The 20,140-nt window shown below is 39.6% G+C and overlaps 1 protein-coding gene across 1 annotated transcript in view; it reads right to left on the bottom strand.

The window, feature by feature from the left end:
* LOC143848786 (DNA-directed RNA polymerase III subunit 1-like) overlaps window positions 1-20,140 on the bottom strand; it is a 114,666-nt gene that overhangs the window by 82,221 nt on the left and 12,305 nt on the right. The window contains exons 6-13 of the mRNA XM_077357847.1: window positions 16,594-16,778; window positions 16,334-16,446; window positions 15,600-15,699; window positions 14,225-14,440; window positions 13,988-14,136; window positions 13,764-13,905; window positions 12,812-12,952; window positions 100-288 (exon numbers count right to left, since the gene is read on the bottom strand). Coding sequence (XP_077213962.1) covers window positions 100-288; window positions 12,812-12,952; window positions 13,764-13,905; window positions 13,988-14,136; window positions 14,225-14,440; window positions 15,600-15,699; window positions 16,334-16,446; window positions 16,594-16,778 — 1,235 coding nt within the window. The remainder of the gene's footprint in view (window positions 1-99; window positions 289-12,811; window positions 12,953-13,763; window positions 13,906-13,987; window positions 14,137-14,224; window positions 14,441-15,599; window positions 15,700-16,333; window positions 16,447-16,593; window positions 16,779-20,140) is intronic.

The following is a 20,140-nucleotide window of genomic DNA, read 5'->3' as shown; positions in this document are numbered from 1 at the left end:
TGTTACATCTTTTTCAGGATAACGTTTAATGCATGTTCAAGAAATACACTACAAGAACAAAACAAAGTCATCATTTCATAGCCTTGAATAGTACATTACCTTAATTAAAGCTGGTGTTGGCAAATCTATGTGCTCCATCACATCTCCCATAAACGAGCACATGAGACAGAAAGTATCACGATCATAAAATGTATCCTTCCTTGTGATGAGAAAGGAAGATGTTAGGAAGTCTTGAGTAGAAGCAACCAAAATTTCCCCATTTTTCGGTGTACACAAGTTATTCTGCACCTGTTGAACAATAAAGAGAATTTCAAACCATAACCGTTTCCAAAAGCTCAGAAAGTAAGGGTAACATAACTTGAGAAATAAATGCCGACTTACAAAAATACTTTACAAGCCTTACCACTAAATACCCAAGAAATTACATGGGAGGTATAAAATGTATGGTAAATTACTAAATCTGATTAGAAGACCAACGCCCCAACATAAACAGATTCAGTAGTTCAAGATAAATAATATTGGGAACAACTTCCATGAAAAAAATGATTCACTTTAAGCGTCCATTATAATAATCTTAGGAACAACTTCCATGAAAAAAATGCTTCTTTAAGCATCCATGATAAATAATCACAGGAACAACTCCCATGAAAAAAATGCTTCACTTTAAGTGCCGATGCTGCATCCATGGTTAAAAATTCAGATGATATATTGCTTATCGTCCAATACGTACTGGATTTAGGGGATCCAATACAATACGGCCCATTGTATCCGTCGCTATGAAAAAATAGCACGTAACTCGTTACCGTATCAACTTGATACAGCTCGGATATGGCTCTCTGAACACACATTAATTATGTGGGGTTTATTTTTGTGTTGAATTGAAACCAAACCCCTTTTTCTATATTTTGACATTTTAGTAAGGTGTTGTATAAAGGAATTTATGGTTCTGAGGCCAAATCTCGTCAAAGTCTACTAGAATCAACCATCGAAATTTCGATTTAAAATGCAAAAATGAAGGATCAAAGCCGGAATCATCAAAACTTAGGATTTTTCTGTTTGCACCTAATACCCAGTATATTGTAGTATTGTAATGCTTTTGCATAACAAACTAACAGTGCAAGTACACATGTACGCAGTACCTACTATCTATTACACTACCGGTACCAGGTTTTGTGCCATACTGCCACTAGTGTAGTTGTGTTAGTGTTTTACCTATATATATATATATATATATATATATATATATATATATAGAGAGAGAGAGAGAGAGAGAACATTTCCTACACACTTGTGTAGGTAAGTTACCTACACACTAGCTTAAAATACAGTGGGGGCCCACATTGTTTGGGTGATCCAAACCATTCATTTGAATGATCCTCACATAGATAGGGTGTCCACAAAAAATCAGATCCATAGGATCATCCTAACCATTCAAACTATGGAGGCAAAAAATGGACTAATTTGTGAAGGTTTATACACGTCCATTTTACCTCCATAATCGTACGGTTGGGATGATCCTATGGATCTGATTTTTTGTGGACACCCTATCTATGTGAGGACCATTCAAATTAATTGTTTGGATCACCCAAACAATGTGGGCCCCCACTGTATTTTAAGCTAGTGTGTAGGTAACTTACCTACACAAGTGTGTAGGAAATGTTCTCTCATATATATATATATATATATATATATAGAGGAAATGTGGACACCCCATCAAATGAATGCTTTGCATCACCCAAATATGTGGGACCCATGTGTTTTTGGTCGGCGGACTAGAGAATGATCTCTAGTCGGTCGGACTAGAAACACTTTCCTCATATATATATATATATATATATATATAGTGTGTGTGTGTGTGTGTGTGTCCTACGATTTTATGTTCTACTAAGTCCATCAAATGAATCGTAATAAGTAATAACAATTGAAATGATTGAAAAAGAGATGTGCATCCATTGTCTAATGGATAGGACAGAGGTCTTCTAAACCTTTGGTGTGTGTGTGTGTGTTTATATATATATATATATGAGGAATGATAGATGCAAGAGCTATCTTTATGCAAGGGCCGGAGAAGGGCGCTTGAATAGATCCACGTCATTTTTAAAGTCAGTTGAGAAACTGAATTCAGTTGCACTTGATGACGTGGATCTATTCAAGGGCCCTTCTCTAGCCCTTGCATAAAGAGGGCCCTTGCATCTATCATTGCTCATATATATATATATATATGAGGAAAAGGAGTGTGCGGTCGACCGCATATAAGGTTATATGCGGTCGAGGGCCCAAACACATGGGTCCCACATTTTTTGTGGTGATCAAAACCATTCATTTGCAAGGCCCCATCATAGATAGGGCGTGTTCAAAAAATCAGCTCCATTGGATCATCCTAACCCATCCAAAAGTGGAGGGCAAAAATGGGCAGATTTGTGGCAAACGGTGTCTGTCCATTTTGCCCTCCACTTTTGGATGGGTTAGGATGATCCTATAGAGCTGATTTTTTGTACACACCCTATCTATGTAAGGGCCTTGCAAATAAATGCTTTGGATCATCCTAACAATGTGGGCCCACATGAGTTTTGGGCCCTCGACCGCACCTAAGCTTGGTGCGGTCGAGCGCACAATCTTATTCCTCTATATATATATATATATATATATATATATATATTCGTGAGCTTGAGCTCATATAAGCTTATATGAGCTTGAGCTCATATAAGCTTATATGAGCTTGAGTGCCCAAACACATGGGTCCCACTTTTTTGTGGTGATCCAAACCATTCATTTGCAAGGCCCCAACATAGTGTACCAAAATCAGGTCCTTTGGATCATCCTAACCCCTCCAAAAGTGGAGGGCAAAATGGGCAGATTTGTCGACAACCAGTGTTTGTCCATTTTCCCCTCCACTTTTGGATGGGTTAGAATGATCCTATGGACCTGAGTTTGGTACACACCCTATCTATGTAAAGTCCTTACAAATGAATGCTTTGGATCACCCCAAAAAATGTGAGAACCATGTTTTTGTGGCACTCTAGCTCATATAAGCTATATGAGCTCAAGCTCACAAACAGTTTTCCCATACATATATTTATATTGTACGTTATTTTACACAAAAGAATTCTTTCTACACTTTGAATTCTATTAGTGGCAAGAAACATTGACAGACAAGCAAACAGAGCACACTAGAAATCTAGTAAATCACACTTAAAACTATCAATTCATAGTTTTCAGTTGGAAAAATGATGCAGAAAACCATCAAAAGTAAAAGTAAACACAAAATCGTGGTAGAAACAAAACAAGTCGTGAAATTTCTACGGACAATGAGTGAATGCGAATGTTTTATTCAAAGGTGTACGGCCGATATTCCTACTGACATGGTCAGTTTAAATCTTGGTTGAATCCAAAATAGTCATAATGTCTGCTACTTTCTTGATTGCCACCGATAGAAAGATATGCATGTGATTTCATTCATCTCCAGATAAAATATGAGACAAATGTAGCTTTAGAGAAAAAGGTTTTGAAGAATGGCAAATACATATCATACTAGACAACTTGGCTGGTCTATGCGTATTGGTTTGGGTGCAAGCAGTTAAGCTGCCCAATTTAGATATTTAGAACCTTGCCACTCTGATCAACCTTCTGCCCTTCAAAGTTCAAACCATCCCTTGTCAAACACAACCAATCGAAGAAAAAAAAATTGATATCGTTTGCACCAAACTTAACAGTTTCAATCCCCGAATTCCCTCCTTTAAGAAAAAGATCTATATCACCAAATTGAGTATCTCAACAATGAAGGGGCAATCAGAGGAGCAACAGGAGAGAGAAAACCTTTGAAAGAAGTGTTTGAAGAAAATGAAATGGTCGGAGTGTGTGAACTTCGAACAGTTTCTTTGATGAGGAAATGTTTTGTCTTCAAATTCTACCATTTGTACGTGTTTCCATACATTTCCATGATTTTATAGAATTCTCATCGAAATATTCAACCAAACCAAAACGTATCTGTTTCTATTAGTGACCGAAATCAAAACCAAAATTAAAAACCCTGGCTCCCTTGGCAACCTAGTTTTAACGAGCAGGCCTTAATAAAGACAATGCCAATGACTTCAAGGTAGGTTTATTAGGTCCCATTGGTTTTGAGGATCCGACAATCCTGAAGCATGATCACTTTATTTGGGGAACCGTGCCGTAAAGGATTCTTTTTCTAAACCAGTTGAGTTGGAAGGAGATATAAATGCCACTAGATGGGTGAATTGCGGCAACTGCTGCCCTGGACTTGCAAATACAACAGATATTAGATGTTTACATGTCACAATACCACTTGGAAATTCATTTCATCATGTCAGTCACGAAGTAAATTGTATACGTGTATAAACTACAAAATAGTAGCCTTGTATGTAGATTGAACTTCATTGATCTGAATAAAGTATCCACAAATTGTCACGTTCAACTCTCCACGGAAAAATTTACAAATTCAAAGCAAGAGCATGACTTGGTAGTAAGCTGCTCCGTTTAAAGGCAGATCGCTGCAAAGAAGTTTATTATATTTGTTAAATGTACTGACGCCCAAGCAAGGGCATCTTGGTCTTTTCCATATACATATTAATATAATATGTGTATTGGGGAGAGAGAGCTTTTTAGAACATATTCTCTCTCTCTCTCTCTCTCTCTCTCTCTCTCTCTCTCTCTCTCTCATTGGCGTCTCTTTTTTCTCCCTCCATAATTTCTCTCTGTCTCTTACTCTCTCTCTCTCTCTCTCTCTCTCTCTCTCATACTTCTTCTCCCCTCTTTCTATCTCTCAACCATCATCATGTAGATCTCTAACATGGTATCAAAGCGATTGGTATGAGAGATCCACATCAACAATAAAGATCCTTATTCTTCTTCGTGCCTCCTTTTTTTTCAATTTTTCATTGGGTTTTTTATTTCAGCCCTAACTGTTTAGAGTTTCCAACCCAAACTTTAACCAAAAATCCCATACGCCATCCTCTTCATTTTCGCTCAATCATTTCCCCAAAATTTTTTATTTTTTTGTCTTATTCACAAAACCCTAGTTTTTTGTCCTATTCAAAAATCAGCACCTTCGGTTCTTTTTCTCCAAACCCTACACCAATTCCTTCTTGTCTTTCTTTCTCGTTGCTGATTCCTATCCTAACATCCCCTTTACGCATGATCTAAATCATATCTTATCTCTTTATTATGAAACTTGTGGTTTGTGGTATTTGTGGCTCGCTCCGTTATCCATGATCTAAATCAGCACCATAGTTGTTGTTAGTAGTGGTTTGATGAGGTTAGATGGTTCATATGTTGCTTGTATTGTCGGTGGTTGTGTTGGCACAATTGTGGTGATTTATTTGTGGATGGGTTGGCCACGTGTGTTGTAGCCTCTCTTTGGTCGTTTCGTCGTGGGGGTGCTGTGGTGGTTATTGTTGGTGATCGTCTTCTTGTGTTTGTTGGCTGAAGTATTGTTGCCTCGTTGTGTCTGTTGTTGGGGCTACTGTGGCATTGCAATAGGTTGTTGAGTGCCTTGTGGAGGTTTTCGATTTATTTATTTTTCGGTGGTGATTGGAGTATCCTTGTTGGTTGTTCTGTTTGTCAGCTGTTGTTATGGATCCTATGGAACCCTCCGCTCAGCAACTTACGACTCTCAAGGTTGCTGAGGGTCGTTCTTCGTCGTATACTGCTCCGTCTAGCTATTCCCATGTTGAGCCTCTCCTTCAGATGACTTCAATAAAACTGGATGGGACAAATTACCCCCCGCGGAAGATGGCAGTCTACACTTATCTACTGGCCGTAGAAAAATCAGTTTTTTGGAGCGCTCTCCTCCGATTTGTACTGACTCGACATATGATCAGTGGTGTGAGGATGATGCCATGGTTCGCTCTTTTTTATGGGGTTGTATGGAACCCCATATTGCTTCGTCTATGATGTATCTGCAGTCTTCAAAGGAAATCTGGGAGCATGTGGCTACAATGTATTTAGGAGTGGATAATCTGACTCGTATCTGTGAGCGTTTTTCAGATTGGTTTAGACTTGAGCGAGGAGACAAACCTGTAGGATACCACTACAGTGATTACCTAGCACTCTGTCAGGAGCTTGACTTATTGTTGCCCTTTACTATTGATCCTGAGGTTCTGAAAAAGCATCAGGAAGAGATGCGGGTAGTTCGATTTCTTGATTCTTTGGGCCCTGACTATCTCCAGATCCGTCAGCAGCTTGTTAGTTCTGGTTCGCTTCCCACACTCGCAGAGGCCTTCTCCCGTGTCCAGCGTATGCGGGTACCTCAGTCAGGTGAACCTCTAGTGGATGGATCTGCTCATGTTTCATATGGTGGGGGTGATCGTGGCCATGGTGGTGGTCGCTTTGGACGCGGGCGTGATGGTGGTTTGCGTGGTCGTGGCCGTGGCCGTAGCCGTGGTGGTGGTCGTGGGTCAGGGGAAGGCAGAGATGGTGGCAGCCGTGGTCGTGGGGGTCGTCATTGCACTCACTGTCGGTTGGATGGCCATACTGTTGATTATTGCTACAATTTACATCCTGAGCGTCGTCCATACAGGCCTGCGAATGCCTCTGCTGCTGCTTTTGATGGTATTTCTTCTTCTGTGGCTCTATCTACATCTGAGTCCCTTGTGATCCCTTGTACGGAATATGAGGAGCTTCTTCGTCTTCGGGAAAAAGGAAAAGAGCCAGTAGCCACGTTTGCCCATAAAGGTAGTCCCTCCTGTTTTCTACCTGGTTCTTCTTCTAGGACATGGCTCATTGATTCAGGAGCATCCCACCATATGACTGGTACTCCTACAATTCTTTCTTCTCTCCAACCTCTCCCTTCTATGGGTCCTCGTACTGTTACATTGGCAGATGGGACTACATCCCTTGTTTCTGGGATGGGTGCAGTCTCCATCTCGACAAGTCTTCAATTGTCTTCCGTTCTTTATGTTCCGTCCTTTCCTGTTAATTTGTTATCTGTTCGCCAATTAACAAAATCACTGAATTGTACTGTTTCTTTTTTTTCTTCTTATTGCGTTTTTCAGGACATGAAGACTGGGACGAGGATTGGGGTGGGCCGTGAGATTGACGGTTTTTACTACCTTGATCAAGCCGGTGCTAGTGTAGCTCTTCGTTCCTCTGTGGATGCCTATCAATGGCATTGTCGTCGGGGACATCCTCCTGTAGATACGCTTAGGAAATCTTCTTTTGTTTCGGAGCCTGTTCCATCTTTTCATTGAGAGTCGTGTGAGTTAGGGAAACACCATCGTGTGTCCTTCCCTTCTCGTCTTAGTAGTAGAGTGTCTCGTCCATTTGAACTTATTCATTCTGATGTTTGGGGTCCAGCTAGAACTAAGTCATTAAATGAACACAAATATTTTATTATCTTTGTTGATGATTATTCGAGAGCCACGTGGTTGTTTTTACTTAAAGATAGATCTCAAGTGTTTAATGCATTTCGTCACTTTTATTTTGAAGTAATCAACCAGTTTAAATGTTCTATTAATTGTTTACGTACTGATAATGCTAAGGAATGTTTCTCTGTATCTAATGGCTTTCATGATTTTCTTTCCTCCCGTGGTATTATTCATCAGTCATCATGTGCTCACACATCACAACAAAATGGTGTGGCTGAAAAAAAACTTCGTTTTTTACTGGATATGACTCGTACACTTATGTTTCAGATGAAAGTCCCTAAAATTCATTGGGGTGATACAGTCCTCACGGCATGCTTCCTAGGTAATCGTCTTCCTTCTTCAACTTTATCTGGGAACACGCCTTTTTCAGTCTTGTATCCTCTCGGTGACCCATTTCCATTAGTGCCCCGTGTCTTTGGATGTACATGCTTTGTTCATAATCTGTCTCCAGGACTTGACAAGTTGGAACCTAGAGCTGAAAAGTGCCTCTTCTTAAGTTACTCTCGTACGCAAAAAAGCTATAAATGTTATAATCCTCGCCTTAGGAATACATATGTCTCTGCGGATATCACATTCTTTGAGGAGCAGCCTTATTTGTCTTCCACAGGCTCTCCATTACCTGCTGACAACACTAACCTGCATATTCCTATTCTGATGGGCCCTCCCATACCAGCCCCTGTGGCTGTTCCTGATATGCCAACAGGACCTTCTGTGGCTTCTAAGGGTTCTGAACTGCAAACTTATACTCGGGGACCTCGCCAGGTTGTTCATTCTATGATTGAAGAAGCGCCATCTCCGCCTACTGATCCTCTTCCGCAGTCGGATTGTAAGCCTTCAGGTACTTGTTCTCCACCATCTGATTCACCAATTGCATCCCGTACTAGATCTCGTAGTGTTGCTCATCCTATATCTAATTTTGTTTCTTATGCTCATCTCTCACATTCCTTTCAGTCCTTTGTTTCTAACATGTCTTCGATTAGTTTGCCTAAGTCTGTCACAGATGCCTTGAATCATCCGGGATGGAGGGCTACTATGGATGCTGAGATGGGTGCCCTTCACTCAAATAAAACGTGGCGGCTAGTTCCCCTTCCTCCTGGTGCACAGATTGTTGGGTGTCACTGGGTATTTGCCATTAAGTACCTTCCAGATGGGTCTATTGAGCGTCTCAAAGCCCGCCTTGTCACTAAAGGATACACTCAAACGTTCGGTGTCGATTCTCACGAGACGTTTTCCCCAGCGGCTAAGATTCCATCAGTTCGTGTATTGATCTCTCTAGCAGTAAATCGTGGTTAGCCTCTGTATCAACTTGATGTAAAAAATGCATTTCTTCACGGCGATTTATCTGAAGAAGTTTATATGGAGCAACCTCCTGGGTATGTTGCTCAGGGGGAGATGTTCTCATCGGTATGCCGTCTTCAGAAGGCGATTTATGGACTTAAGCAGTCGCCCAGGGCTTGGTTTGGATGATTTAGTGCTGCGGTTTTGCGTTTTGGGTTGAAGCAGTGTGCTGTTGATCATTCTGTGTTCAATTATAAATCTAGTTCTGGATATATCCTCCTAATAGTCTATGTTGATGACATTGTAATTACAGGAGATGACAAATCTGGCATACACAATCTGAAGTCCTTCCTCCAGGGTGAATTTCTACTAAAGATTTGGGTCAGCTCAGATATTTTCTTGGTATTGAGGTTGCTCACTCTCGTCGTGGTCTCTCATTGTCACAAAGAAAATATGTATTGGACATTTTAGAGGAGAAAGGCTCAATGGGGGTGAAACCTGCGGCTATCCCTATGGATCCAAATGTTAAACTTCTTCCTGATCAAGGAGAGTTGTTGAATGATCCTGGTCGATATAGAAGATTGGCTGGGAAACTAATCTATTTGACCGTCACCCGTCCAGACATATCATTTGCAGTTGGTATGGTTAGACGCTTTATGAGTGCTCCACGTACCTCCCACTGGGCCGCTGTCATTCAGATCATCAAATATTTAAAGGGTACGCCAAGCAAGGATTTGTGCTTTAGAAAATATGGACATGAAAAGGTAGAAGGATTCAATGATGCAGATTGGGCAGGATCTCCTGCTGACAGGAGATCAACGACAGGATATTGCACATTTGTCGGAAGTAATCTGGTGTCGTGGAGATGTAAAAAGCAAGATGTTGTATCCAAGTCAAGTGCAGAAGCTGAGTATAGAGCTATGTCATATACCAGTGGGGAGCTAATATGGCTTCGCTCATTCTTATCAGAGATTGGGTTCACATTGACATCTCCAGCAAAGTTGTATTGTGACAATAGATCGGCAATTCATATTGCAACGAATCCAGTGTTTCATGAACGAACCAAGCATATTGAAGTTGATTGTCACTTCATTCGTCATCGAATTTAGAGTGATGAGATTTGCACAACGTTTACCCGATCCGCAGATCAACTTGCATATATGTTTACCAAACCATTGGGATGTGCCAAATTGAAAGATTTTTGTAACAAGTTTGGAATGTATGATATATACATTCCAGCTTGAGGGGGAGTGTTAAATGTACTGACGCCCAAGCAAGGGCATCTTGGTCTTTTCCATATACATATTAATATAATATGTGTATTGGGGAGAGAGAGCTTTTTAGAACGTATTCTTTCCCTCTCATTGACGTCTCTTTTTTCTCCCTCCATAATTTCTCTCTCTCTCTCTCTCTCTCTCTCTCTCTCTCTCTCTCTCTCATACTTCTTCTCCCCTCTTTCTCTCAACCATCATCATGTAGATCTCTAACAATATTATATTATGTCATATTGTATCGTATCATATTTTATATATATGAGGACATGATAACAACACAACCATGTTTTGTTATATACACGGTCCTAGCTTGCCTTCTAGTATTTCAAGAGCTGTCAAAAAGTTATTACAATTCCCAAAAAACTCTTACAAGCCAATTAAAAAGGAAAAAACAAGCTACGACCATGCATATAACCACAAAGCATGGTTGTGCTGATATCATGTGCATATAACAAAAAAAATGAAACCTAGAACTTACCTGGGGAGGAAAAACCGTCGAAGGAAGAGAGGGGAGGGGAGAACGGCGTCCGGTTCTGTGGAGGGGAAAAATCCGACCGGAGATGGCGGATTTTCACCGTCGGCGAGAGAGAGAGGGCTTGTTAGGGTTTTCGTCAGTGAGAGATGAGGGTTTCTGTCGAGAGGAGAGTGGCCGTCAATGGAAATCCGCGCAGAGATGGTGGATTTTCACTGTCGACAGAGAAGGGGAGAAGAGGTTTTGGGCGATTCTAGGGTTTCTGTCGAGAAGTTCTGTTGAGTTGTTTCATTCGTTACATTCGACCCATCAAATGTTTAAAATCGGTGAATGGCCAGGATCAAAACCAATCGACGGTGTATAATCTTAAAGCGCTACTGCGCATATAACCTTAAATGAGCGGTCGCTCATAGTCACTTTCCCCATACATATTATATATATATATATATATGAGGATAGAGTTGCTGCGCTCGAGCACAGAAACAGGGTGGGGCGACATTTTGGGTGGGATCCAAAGCATTCATTTGATGGGCCCTTTCATGGGTAGGGTGTCCACCAAAAATCAGCTCCATTGGATCACCTTAGGGTGTCCATTTGTGGGGCCAAAATGGACAGATTTGTGGACAAACCGACAAACAGTATCTGTCCATTTTTGGCCCCACAAATGGACACCCATTGGTGATCCAATGGAGCTGATTTTTGGTAGGCCCGCCATCCATGATGGGGCCTTCCAAATGAATGGTTAGGATCACCCCTCCAATGGCCCCACGCCCCTGTTTCTGTGCTCGAGCGCAGCAACCCTTCTCTCTCTCTCTCTCTCTCTCTCTCTCTCTCTCTCTCTCTCTCTCTCTCTATATATATATATATATATATATATATATATATATAGAGAGAGAGAGAGAGCATGCATTTGCTGCACTCTAAGCTTAGCTGCGCTTGAGCACAGAAACAGGGTGGGGCCACATTTTGGGTGGGATCCAAAGCATTCATTTGATGGGCCCTTTCATGGGTAGGGTGTCCACCAAAAATTAGCTCTATTGGATCACCTTAGGGGGTCCATTTGTGGGGCCAAAAATGGACAGATTTGTGGACAAACAGCATCTGTCCATTTTTGGCCCCACAAATGGACACCCATTGGTGATTCAATGGAGCTGAGTTTTGGTAGGCCCCCCATCCATGATGGGGCCTTCCAAATGAATGCTTAGGATCACCCCCCCAATGGCCCCACCCCCCTGTTTCTGTGCTAGCGCAGCTAAGCCTAGCTGCGCTCGAGAGCAGCAACCCTTTTCTCATATATATATATATATATATATATATATATATATATATATATATATATATATATAGAGAGAGAGAGAGAGAGAAGTGTAGCTACACATACGTGTAGCTAACTTAGCTACACCGACGGCTTAAAATACAGTGGGCCCCACATTGTTTGGGTGATGCAAACCATTCATTTGATGGGCCTTCACATAGATAGGGTGTGCCCAAAAAATCAGCTCCATAGGATAATCCCAACCCTATGATTTGTGGAGGCAAAAATGGACGTGTAAAAACCTTCACAAATCTGTCCATTTTTGCCTCCACAGTTTGAAGGGTTGGGATCATCCAATGGAGCTGATTTTTTGGGCACACCCTATCAATGTGAGGGCTTATCAAATGAATGGTTTGGATCACCCAAACAATGTGGGCCCACTGTATTTTAAGCCGTCGGTGTAGCTAAGTTAGCTACACGTATGTGTAGCTTCACTTAACTCATATATATATATATATATATATATATATATATATATATATATATATATATATATAAAGTCCCTAACTAAATATTAAACATTATATGTGTTGGTCCAGTTCGTAAACTTGTACACAAGTCAGCATGCTCCATCCAGCAAACTGCGGATTTGATAAATAGGGAGCAGTAAGTGTGAATCGAGTAGAAACTCTATAGCTTCTATGCCAAACCACAGCAGGAAATACCACAAATTACTCCTTATAATGTAATAATATTTTAATTGTTGGTCTATCTACAAGCCAATAAATGCGAGCATCAATGAATTATACCATGTGCACCCACAATATCATAGACCAAAGAACTCTATGCCGGATCCAAAATTAATTATGGATAGTAACCGACCAAAGCTTCAATCAACTCAAGAGCCATAATGGCCAGACATTACCAACAAACTGCATAAAGAAAGAACAATGAATGAGAAGAATCTAAACGTGGAACTCGCTGCCAAGTTCTAGACAACATCAAGTGACTTCAGAGTACCTCAACAAGGAACTAAACAATGATTAAAAAGAAATGAAATTTTAAGTAGACTAGGAGATAGAAGTTGATTAAATCCAGTCTATAATTAAACAATAGGAACGAAACTGAAAAGGGGAGTTATGTCTACCCCCATCAGCATCAGAGCTTCTGTGCGGGCTTCTTCTGTTTGAGGAACATGTAAATTCATCTCATCCCCATCAAAATCGGCATTATATGGATTGCAAACAGACTCATTGAATCTCAGCGTTTTCCAAGGCATTATCCTCGCCTACATACAGGAAAATGAAAAAATACAACCAGTTAAGGAAAATAATAGGGAAAAATACAGATACAGCCCCTCAACTATGGCCAAATTCCACTTCTAACCCCGTGGTTTCGAAGTTACCAAAGACACCCCCTAAACTATCCGTGGGTTTTTTTAACATGACGGAGTGGACGGCGAGGAGGAAATGACATAATGACCTCGTCTTCCCCAACTAAAAATTAGGGTTTTCATAGCTGAAAACTGAAGCTTAGGGTTTGATTCAAACCCTTGTTTATTTATCAGCACAAACCCTCGATGTAGGGGTTTTATTTGTCTTCATTCACATCATTATCATGCTTTGCACAGAAACCCTATTATCTTAGATCTTTTTTATTTTGTTTTTATCAGTGTTTTTTTCTTGAAATATGGGGTTTGATGTAGCCATGGAGTGGGATTTCATTGTCTGTGGTGGAGGTGACGGCGGTGGCCGAAGATGGCGACAGCGACGGTGGCCGAGGTGGCGACGGCGGCAGTGGGAAATGGTGTAACCCTAATCCCTCTGCAAATGGCTTAAAACCAATGACGAGGGTATTTCTGTCCTCAAAATATTAACCATGGTTAGTTTTAGTCATTCCATCAGATTAAGCTAACGGACTGTCAACAGAGGGGGTCTACTTAAAAATGTCAGAAAGTTGAGGCGGTGTCTTTGGCACCTTCGATACGACGGGGTTAGAAGTGGAATTTGGCCATAGTTGAGGGGGGTGTATCTGTATTTTTCCCAAAAAAATAAACTAAAAGCATCCACTAACATTTTAAAAAAATCGATTCGAATTACCCTATGAGACATGATAGACATTCGGTGTAAACTCGGCTGTCTGTTAAAAAGAACAATGTCTCCATCTTCTAAATGCCGTTCTACAATATAATCAGATTTCAGTTCATCGGCATGACGGTATCTGCTCTGATGCTTCAAATTACTACAGGAAAAATCAGGCAAGTCAGTACTATAATATAAAAGGTAAAATTGACAGCAAGGAATGACAGTACGGTAGGAATTACACTCTACTGCCATCAGGGAGTAAGAGAAAATTAGCGCCAGGGTACTTTCCAGCGCCATTGCGGACACACTGCCTCAGTTTCTCTATATTGTAACGTGAGACTCGTTCAGGATACGTTAAGATCCGAGCCATTAATATGGGAATCGCAACCTAGAAAATGCAAAAACCTTGATATCAAAGAAAATAAATATAGGATTAACAAAAGAAAGGTTGTTTTGAAGCCATCAAACAGGTTAACCTCTGTAATTTTCAGATTGGGATCAGGAGAAATAACAGTTCTTCCAGTAAATTCAACACGTTTGCCAGATAAATTCCCACGAAAGCGTCCTTGCTTCCCTTTGAGGCGTTGAACAAACCCACGCAATGGCTTTGCCTGCTGCATACTCGATGGAACACCGCGAACCTCACTATTTATATACAGATATACTTCGTATTGAAGCAAATGCCAATCTTCCTGAAAAAAAACAGCGAGAAAATGCCAAAAGTCACAACACTGATAGAAGACAACCTAAAGCTTAAATGGATATCAGAACTGGCATACATTTTAAACAACTGTAGCCCAATGCAAAAAACATTTCCCATCTAGAAACACATCAAAGTCACAAAGATGAAGATGCAACAGTTTTCCCTAAGGAGGAAGTCCTATAGTAATTTGGGACGATTTGTATATGGAGCTTTCCCGGCAATCACAAGGTAAGCAGGTGTCCCCTTCCCTTTTTTTTTTCTTCCCTCCTGATAATAGCAAAGTCTTGTATCATTGACATCACAACATCACAATAAGAGTCAAGTTTGACCGTTTTATTTCTCCTTTTCTAGGCTGAGACTTCTCCTTGTGTTATAGGCTGGACTGAATCTTAACGACAAAAGCATAGCAACTCCAACAGGATTTTTGGGATGCCCCAATGACTCCGAATAGGGAAAGATCCATTTGGAACATTTGTGATATATTTTCCTGTTTGTCTTTCAACCATCATTTATTAGTTATAAGTACCTCAAAGGCAATCAATAATAAGACTTACTATGTACCCCATCCCAATGGAGGACCTTCTAATTATTCATTAGACTTCATATCCCCGATCCATGTCAGACAAACAAATGGTTCACACAATTCTTTGGGCGATATGGTGCAGCTTGTACTTGTCAAGCAGTCAACCGAGCACACAAGTTTGAAGCCCACTATATTTTGTACAGCTCTAGATGGTTGCATCCTGTTATATACTGATGAGCTTATTCCATCAATAGACAATAAGGAAATGAGAAATGGTCCTTCACATTACACAAGGACAAAATAAAATCCCATCCGCCATGCATACTAGAAAGTGATGGATAATTGGATATTAACCAATGCCCTCTGTAGCCAACTGGTAAGGAGCAAACCGCTAGTGAGGGAGTCCATGGGATCAAGTCCTGTTAGGTAAGAGGTTTTGGTCTGCTAAAGAAATTTATCTACCAAAAAAATAACAGAAAAATAATTTTGGAAATAGTCATCAGAATCAAGAGACATCAACATATCATAATGTTTTAAAGAGTTATAAACTACAATCAAAACAACAAAACAAAGTTCCAAGCAGAAGGCAAACACTGAAAAATTCATGACAAAACCATGATCTTACCAAGCACTTGGATGGGGAGATACCGCCTTGCAAATCCTCTCGAACACGTGAGTTTGCGTGAACTATTTTAGCTAATCTAGAAGTAATGTCATCCTCGTTACTGCAAATAGAAGGAAATGGAAATATCGTCACGCATTGTTACAGCCATGGATTTAAGATTCGATGTTGGTTTCAGTTTCAGTCCCTACCGAAACTGAATTTTTTTTTCAAATTTCGGTCATTTCGACGGAAATTTTTACAATTTTGGTCAAAATGACCAAATTTCAGCCAAAATCCAAACCGAAATCCGAAATTTTCATATTTCGGTCCTATCTTGGAAATCGACCGAAATTTAAAACAATGGTTACAGCCAAGGTTTTAAATATCGGTTTTGATGCGGGTTTCGGACCTTCAGCCGAAATCCGGCGAAACAAGAAAAACAGTATTTTATTTGATATAAAATTTCGGTAAAGTATTAAAAAAATTAAAAAAAAAAAGAAAACAGGTTTTTTGGGTGAAATTTCGGGGGAAACGAAATTTCGGCCGAAATAAAATACCATTTCGGGTAAGTGTGATTTTGGTGTCGGTCTCCACCGAAATCCGAAATTTCAGATTTCGGTCGAAATTTAAAACCATTGTTACAGCTAGCATTGACATTACTGAGGTAAAATCCATGTTGCTATGAATAGTGAGATCATATAAACAAAATATAAGGCATTATAATTATAAAATGCATTCATTAAGTCCGTGGCAACCTCATTGATCCAGAATCCATAAAAACAGAAGGACGAATTGCCACAGGCGGTACTGGAATGTCTGTGTGGATGAGTTTTTCAGGCCGATCATAAAGATGAAGCAATTCACAATCCTGTACTACAAAGAAAAAAGAAAATCAAAGAACAAGGCAAGAGACACGGGAAGCTCTAAAGAATACATAACAATTTTTTCAAAATCAAGAAATAGAACTTATTGCAGTCATAAGTCCCATGAATTTCAATCATTTACAAGCAACTACCTCATCCAGCATTCTTTCGAAAAGGGCAAGAACTCTGACAGGGTTAAGAACATTATCCATATGGAGGTTTGCCTTTGACTCTTTTGTGTGAGACATTGCAGAAGTGCATTCATCCCAACTTCCATCAAGAACTTTTGAAGAATCGTGAACAATAGCCAAAATAATTGCCGCCTTTTTAACAAAACCTACAATGAAATTTACTTATGTCAGTATATGAATGCTTAAAAGGTGGGAAGGGAATGACGGCCAATACATACAAGTGAGCCTCCAATTCAAAAAATTCTCAAGAGCATATTGATGGGTATAATACGGGCCCAGTGTCAAGATGGCTCCATGCCAATGTAGCTACAAACATGACTATGCACTATAAAAGAGGTGCTCACAATGTAAAAATTAAAACACATACAACAAAGCACAACTTACTACAGCAGTGGAAAAGAATCCCCCATATGAAGTTCCAACAGGCCAATTCTTCCCTCGCCAATTTATAAGTTATATCATTTGTACTTCTGGGAGTGCATATACTGCAGGGAATAAATTTACAACTACGCAGAATAATATTTTGAAGCATTAGCTACCTTCCATGTTCCCCTTCGCCAATGCAACCACATTAAATGAGTCGCCTTCATTACTACACCACCAAGTTTCTTGCTAGGTTCTCTTTTAAAGATACATAGGCGAGTGAGAAGTGCCGATCCCCGCCACATTAGAATCTTCTGCACCAATTGGATCTCCCTAGATAACTCAACACCGTGACCCACCACAACAAGTTGGCCTTCAATTTCATTAAGAACTTCCATCAAAGTTAAATCTGATGCGGTTGATATTATTCATCTGGAATGATCCTCTGCAATCAATTATGACTAATGTGGTCAATCTCAAATTCCATAAAAATCCCCAATCAAATAGCCCCAAATTCTTTCCTTTTGTAGTGTCCACTTGGGGATGGATGGCCGATATGCAAAATCAGTGAACCAGTTGAATTAGACGCAATACCTAGTGTGGTTTTGTTTCACGCATTCCAAAGACACCATAGGATAGTTTATGCAGTTATTTTGTCAAAGGATCAGCCCATTTTCACGACATGGGCCTTTTGACCATCACAAAAATAACCCCATAATCAAATTCAAGAGCACCTAAATGATTGCAAAAAAACAGTATGTGAGCCCAAATCATGTGGGCAAATTTGCGATAGTGGAATTGATGATCCAAAATCTCCTTCTCTTAAGATGCATCTACGTGCAAGATAAATTTCTTATTTCTTGAGCATTTCACCGGTGTTGCAGGGTATCCAGCACCCCATACACAACTAGACAAAGATCCCAATACATCAATGTATAGAAAAGAATATAATAAAAACCTCACTGAGAAATTAACTGGATTGTTAAAGCCTTAAAGGTCCAAAACATTTTATTGGGTCTAGAAGGGTAGCATAAAAAAATTTAATACCTAACAAGTAGAAGGTGAAAATCAAACTTACTTTCTTTAGAGATACTCCTAAAAATCAAGTCCCAAAGTGATGCTAGATGGAATCAAGGCAATCAAGCAAATAAAGAAGTAGAAGAGAGAAAAGAGAGGAAGGAAAATAGAGAGTTTATGGTGAAAGCTTAAGGAGTAATGAGCTCCTTTGCTATATATAAAGAGAAGCTCATTAAAAACAACTTAAATACCTTAGTGGAGTGAAACAAAGAAGTAAAAGGAAATACGCTATTTAAATATATTTACATACAATTAATATACACAGACAGAATACAATACATTACAACACTCCCGTAGATAGATGGCATGCCTAGCTTAACACCAGTATCTAAAAGAAGGACACTCAAAAATCAGCATTGCTATTTCCTTTGTGGTAAATACAGATTAGCAGGACCCAGCAGTCAGCATGGTTCACAATAATGACTTTTCTGCAACCATCAAAATGAAGTTTGATCCAACCAATAGGACGGGCAGGACAAACATCAGGGGACTATGGAGGCAAGCATAACCCTTGCATACAGCAACCCAATAATTAATTTTATTTATTTTTTTAATGGCAGCAACCCAATAATTAATAATATCTGATAATCGTTAATAACAGCAATCCAAGAGCTTGCAAATCCTCCATAGCTTTCCTCCACCCACGCAAAGAAAGAGCTTCAATGACACTCATAGAAACTTTACGTGAAAAAGGCAATGAGAAACATTGACATAAAGAAGATGAATTCTCCATTGGAAACAAATTGACAAGAGGAATAGAAGGAGTGTGAACTTGACTTCTCTACTTCAAGGCAATATGAAGATCAAGATCAGCGGTGGAAAAAAAAAGACTCAGAAACAAGAGATGCAGAGATGAAAATTGATAGGTTGGAGTAGTACCTGAATTACATAAATCAGGGGCAAGAAGTGGACCGTCAAGATGAGTTCCTAATATAATTTAATTTTCCACTCTCTGACTCCTAATTCAAAAAGTTGCAGTGCATGGAAGCTTCAGCCAATAAAATAGTTTATTTCCTGCTCTTCGTCGCCACCTCGCCGCTGATTCAATGTCTGATTCTTAATCAAAATTGGACCCCATCATTTAATATTAACGATTGGACATTTTTTGGAAGGTTTCAATAATTTTAGATTGTTTTATAATTTCACATAATTTGTTCACATGGCAAATCATAAGCTATTCATTTCATGTCAACCAGCAAGTATATGGAATAAAGCATAAGGATTGATTACACGAGCAAGGTTAACAACAAGTAAGCAGGATATTCAACAAAAATCTAATATGTGCATGTAGTAAATGACAACTAATTCCACAATAATAAACCTTCCCCTCGACCCTCATGTTAAAAACTGTGATGTATGTAATATTAAGTTATTAACCATAAGGGCCATCAGAATCCTAAATACGTTGTGGAACCCCCTGGGTCACAAGAAGAGGGAGCCGCAGACATTGACACTAAGGTCCACATGGCATGAGGACAGGTAGTAGCTAGCAGAGAAAAACTCTGTTTTTGGAAAGTTTAATTACTTGGTAAGGCAACTGCAGAAGAGGTACAAAGTCACAAAAGCATATTCTTGCAACAGAATGCTGAATAAATAATAAGCCAAAAAGACCTACTATTGGATTTGAATCAATACAATTTTCGACAAAAAGCAAATACTCTCTAAATATAGTCTAGCTCTGCTTTGATAGTGCATGAGAAGTCAATACAGAACAAACTCTTAAGAAAGAAAGAAAGAAAGAAAGCAAGGAAGGAAGGAAGGTATTCTTGCAACATAATGCTAAATAAATAATAAGCCAAAAAGACCTACTATTGGATTTGAATCAATACAATTTTCGACAAAAAGCAAATACTCTCTAAATATAGTGTAGCTCTAGGAAGGGGAGGGAGGGAGGTATTCTTGCAACAGAACGCTGAATAAATAATAAGCCAAAAAGACCTACTATTGGATTTGAATCAATACAATTTTCGACAAAAAGCTCTCGAGGGAGGGAGGAAGGAAGGTATTCTTGAAACAGAATGCTAAATAAATAATAAGCCAAAAAGACCTACTAATGGATTTGAATCAA

Source organism: Tasmannia lanceolata, unplaced genomic scaffold (genome assembly GCF_043159265.1).
Source record: "Tasmannia lanceolata isolate RefF3 unplaced genomic scaffold, GAP_Taslan_0.1 ptg000016l, whole genome shotgun sequence".
Lineage (NCBI taxonomy): Eukaryota > Viridiplantae > Streptophyta > Magnoliopsida > Canellales > Winteraceae > Tasmannia > Tasmannia lanceolata.
The sequence above is the reverse complement of the archived record's forward strand: the minus strand, read 5'-3'. Positions and strand labels throughout refer to the sequence as shown.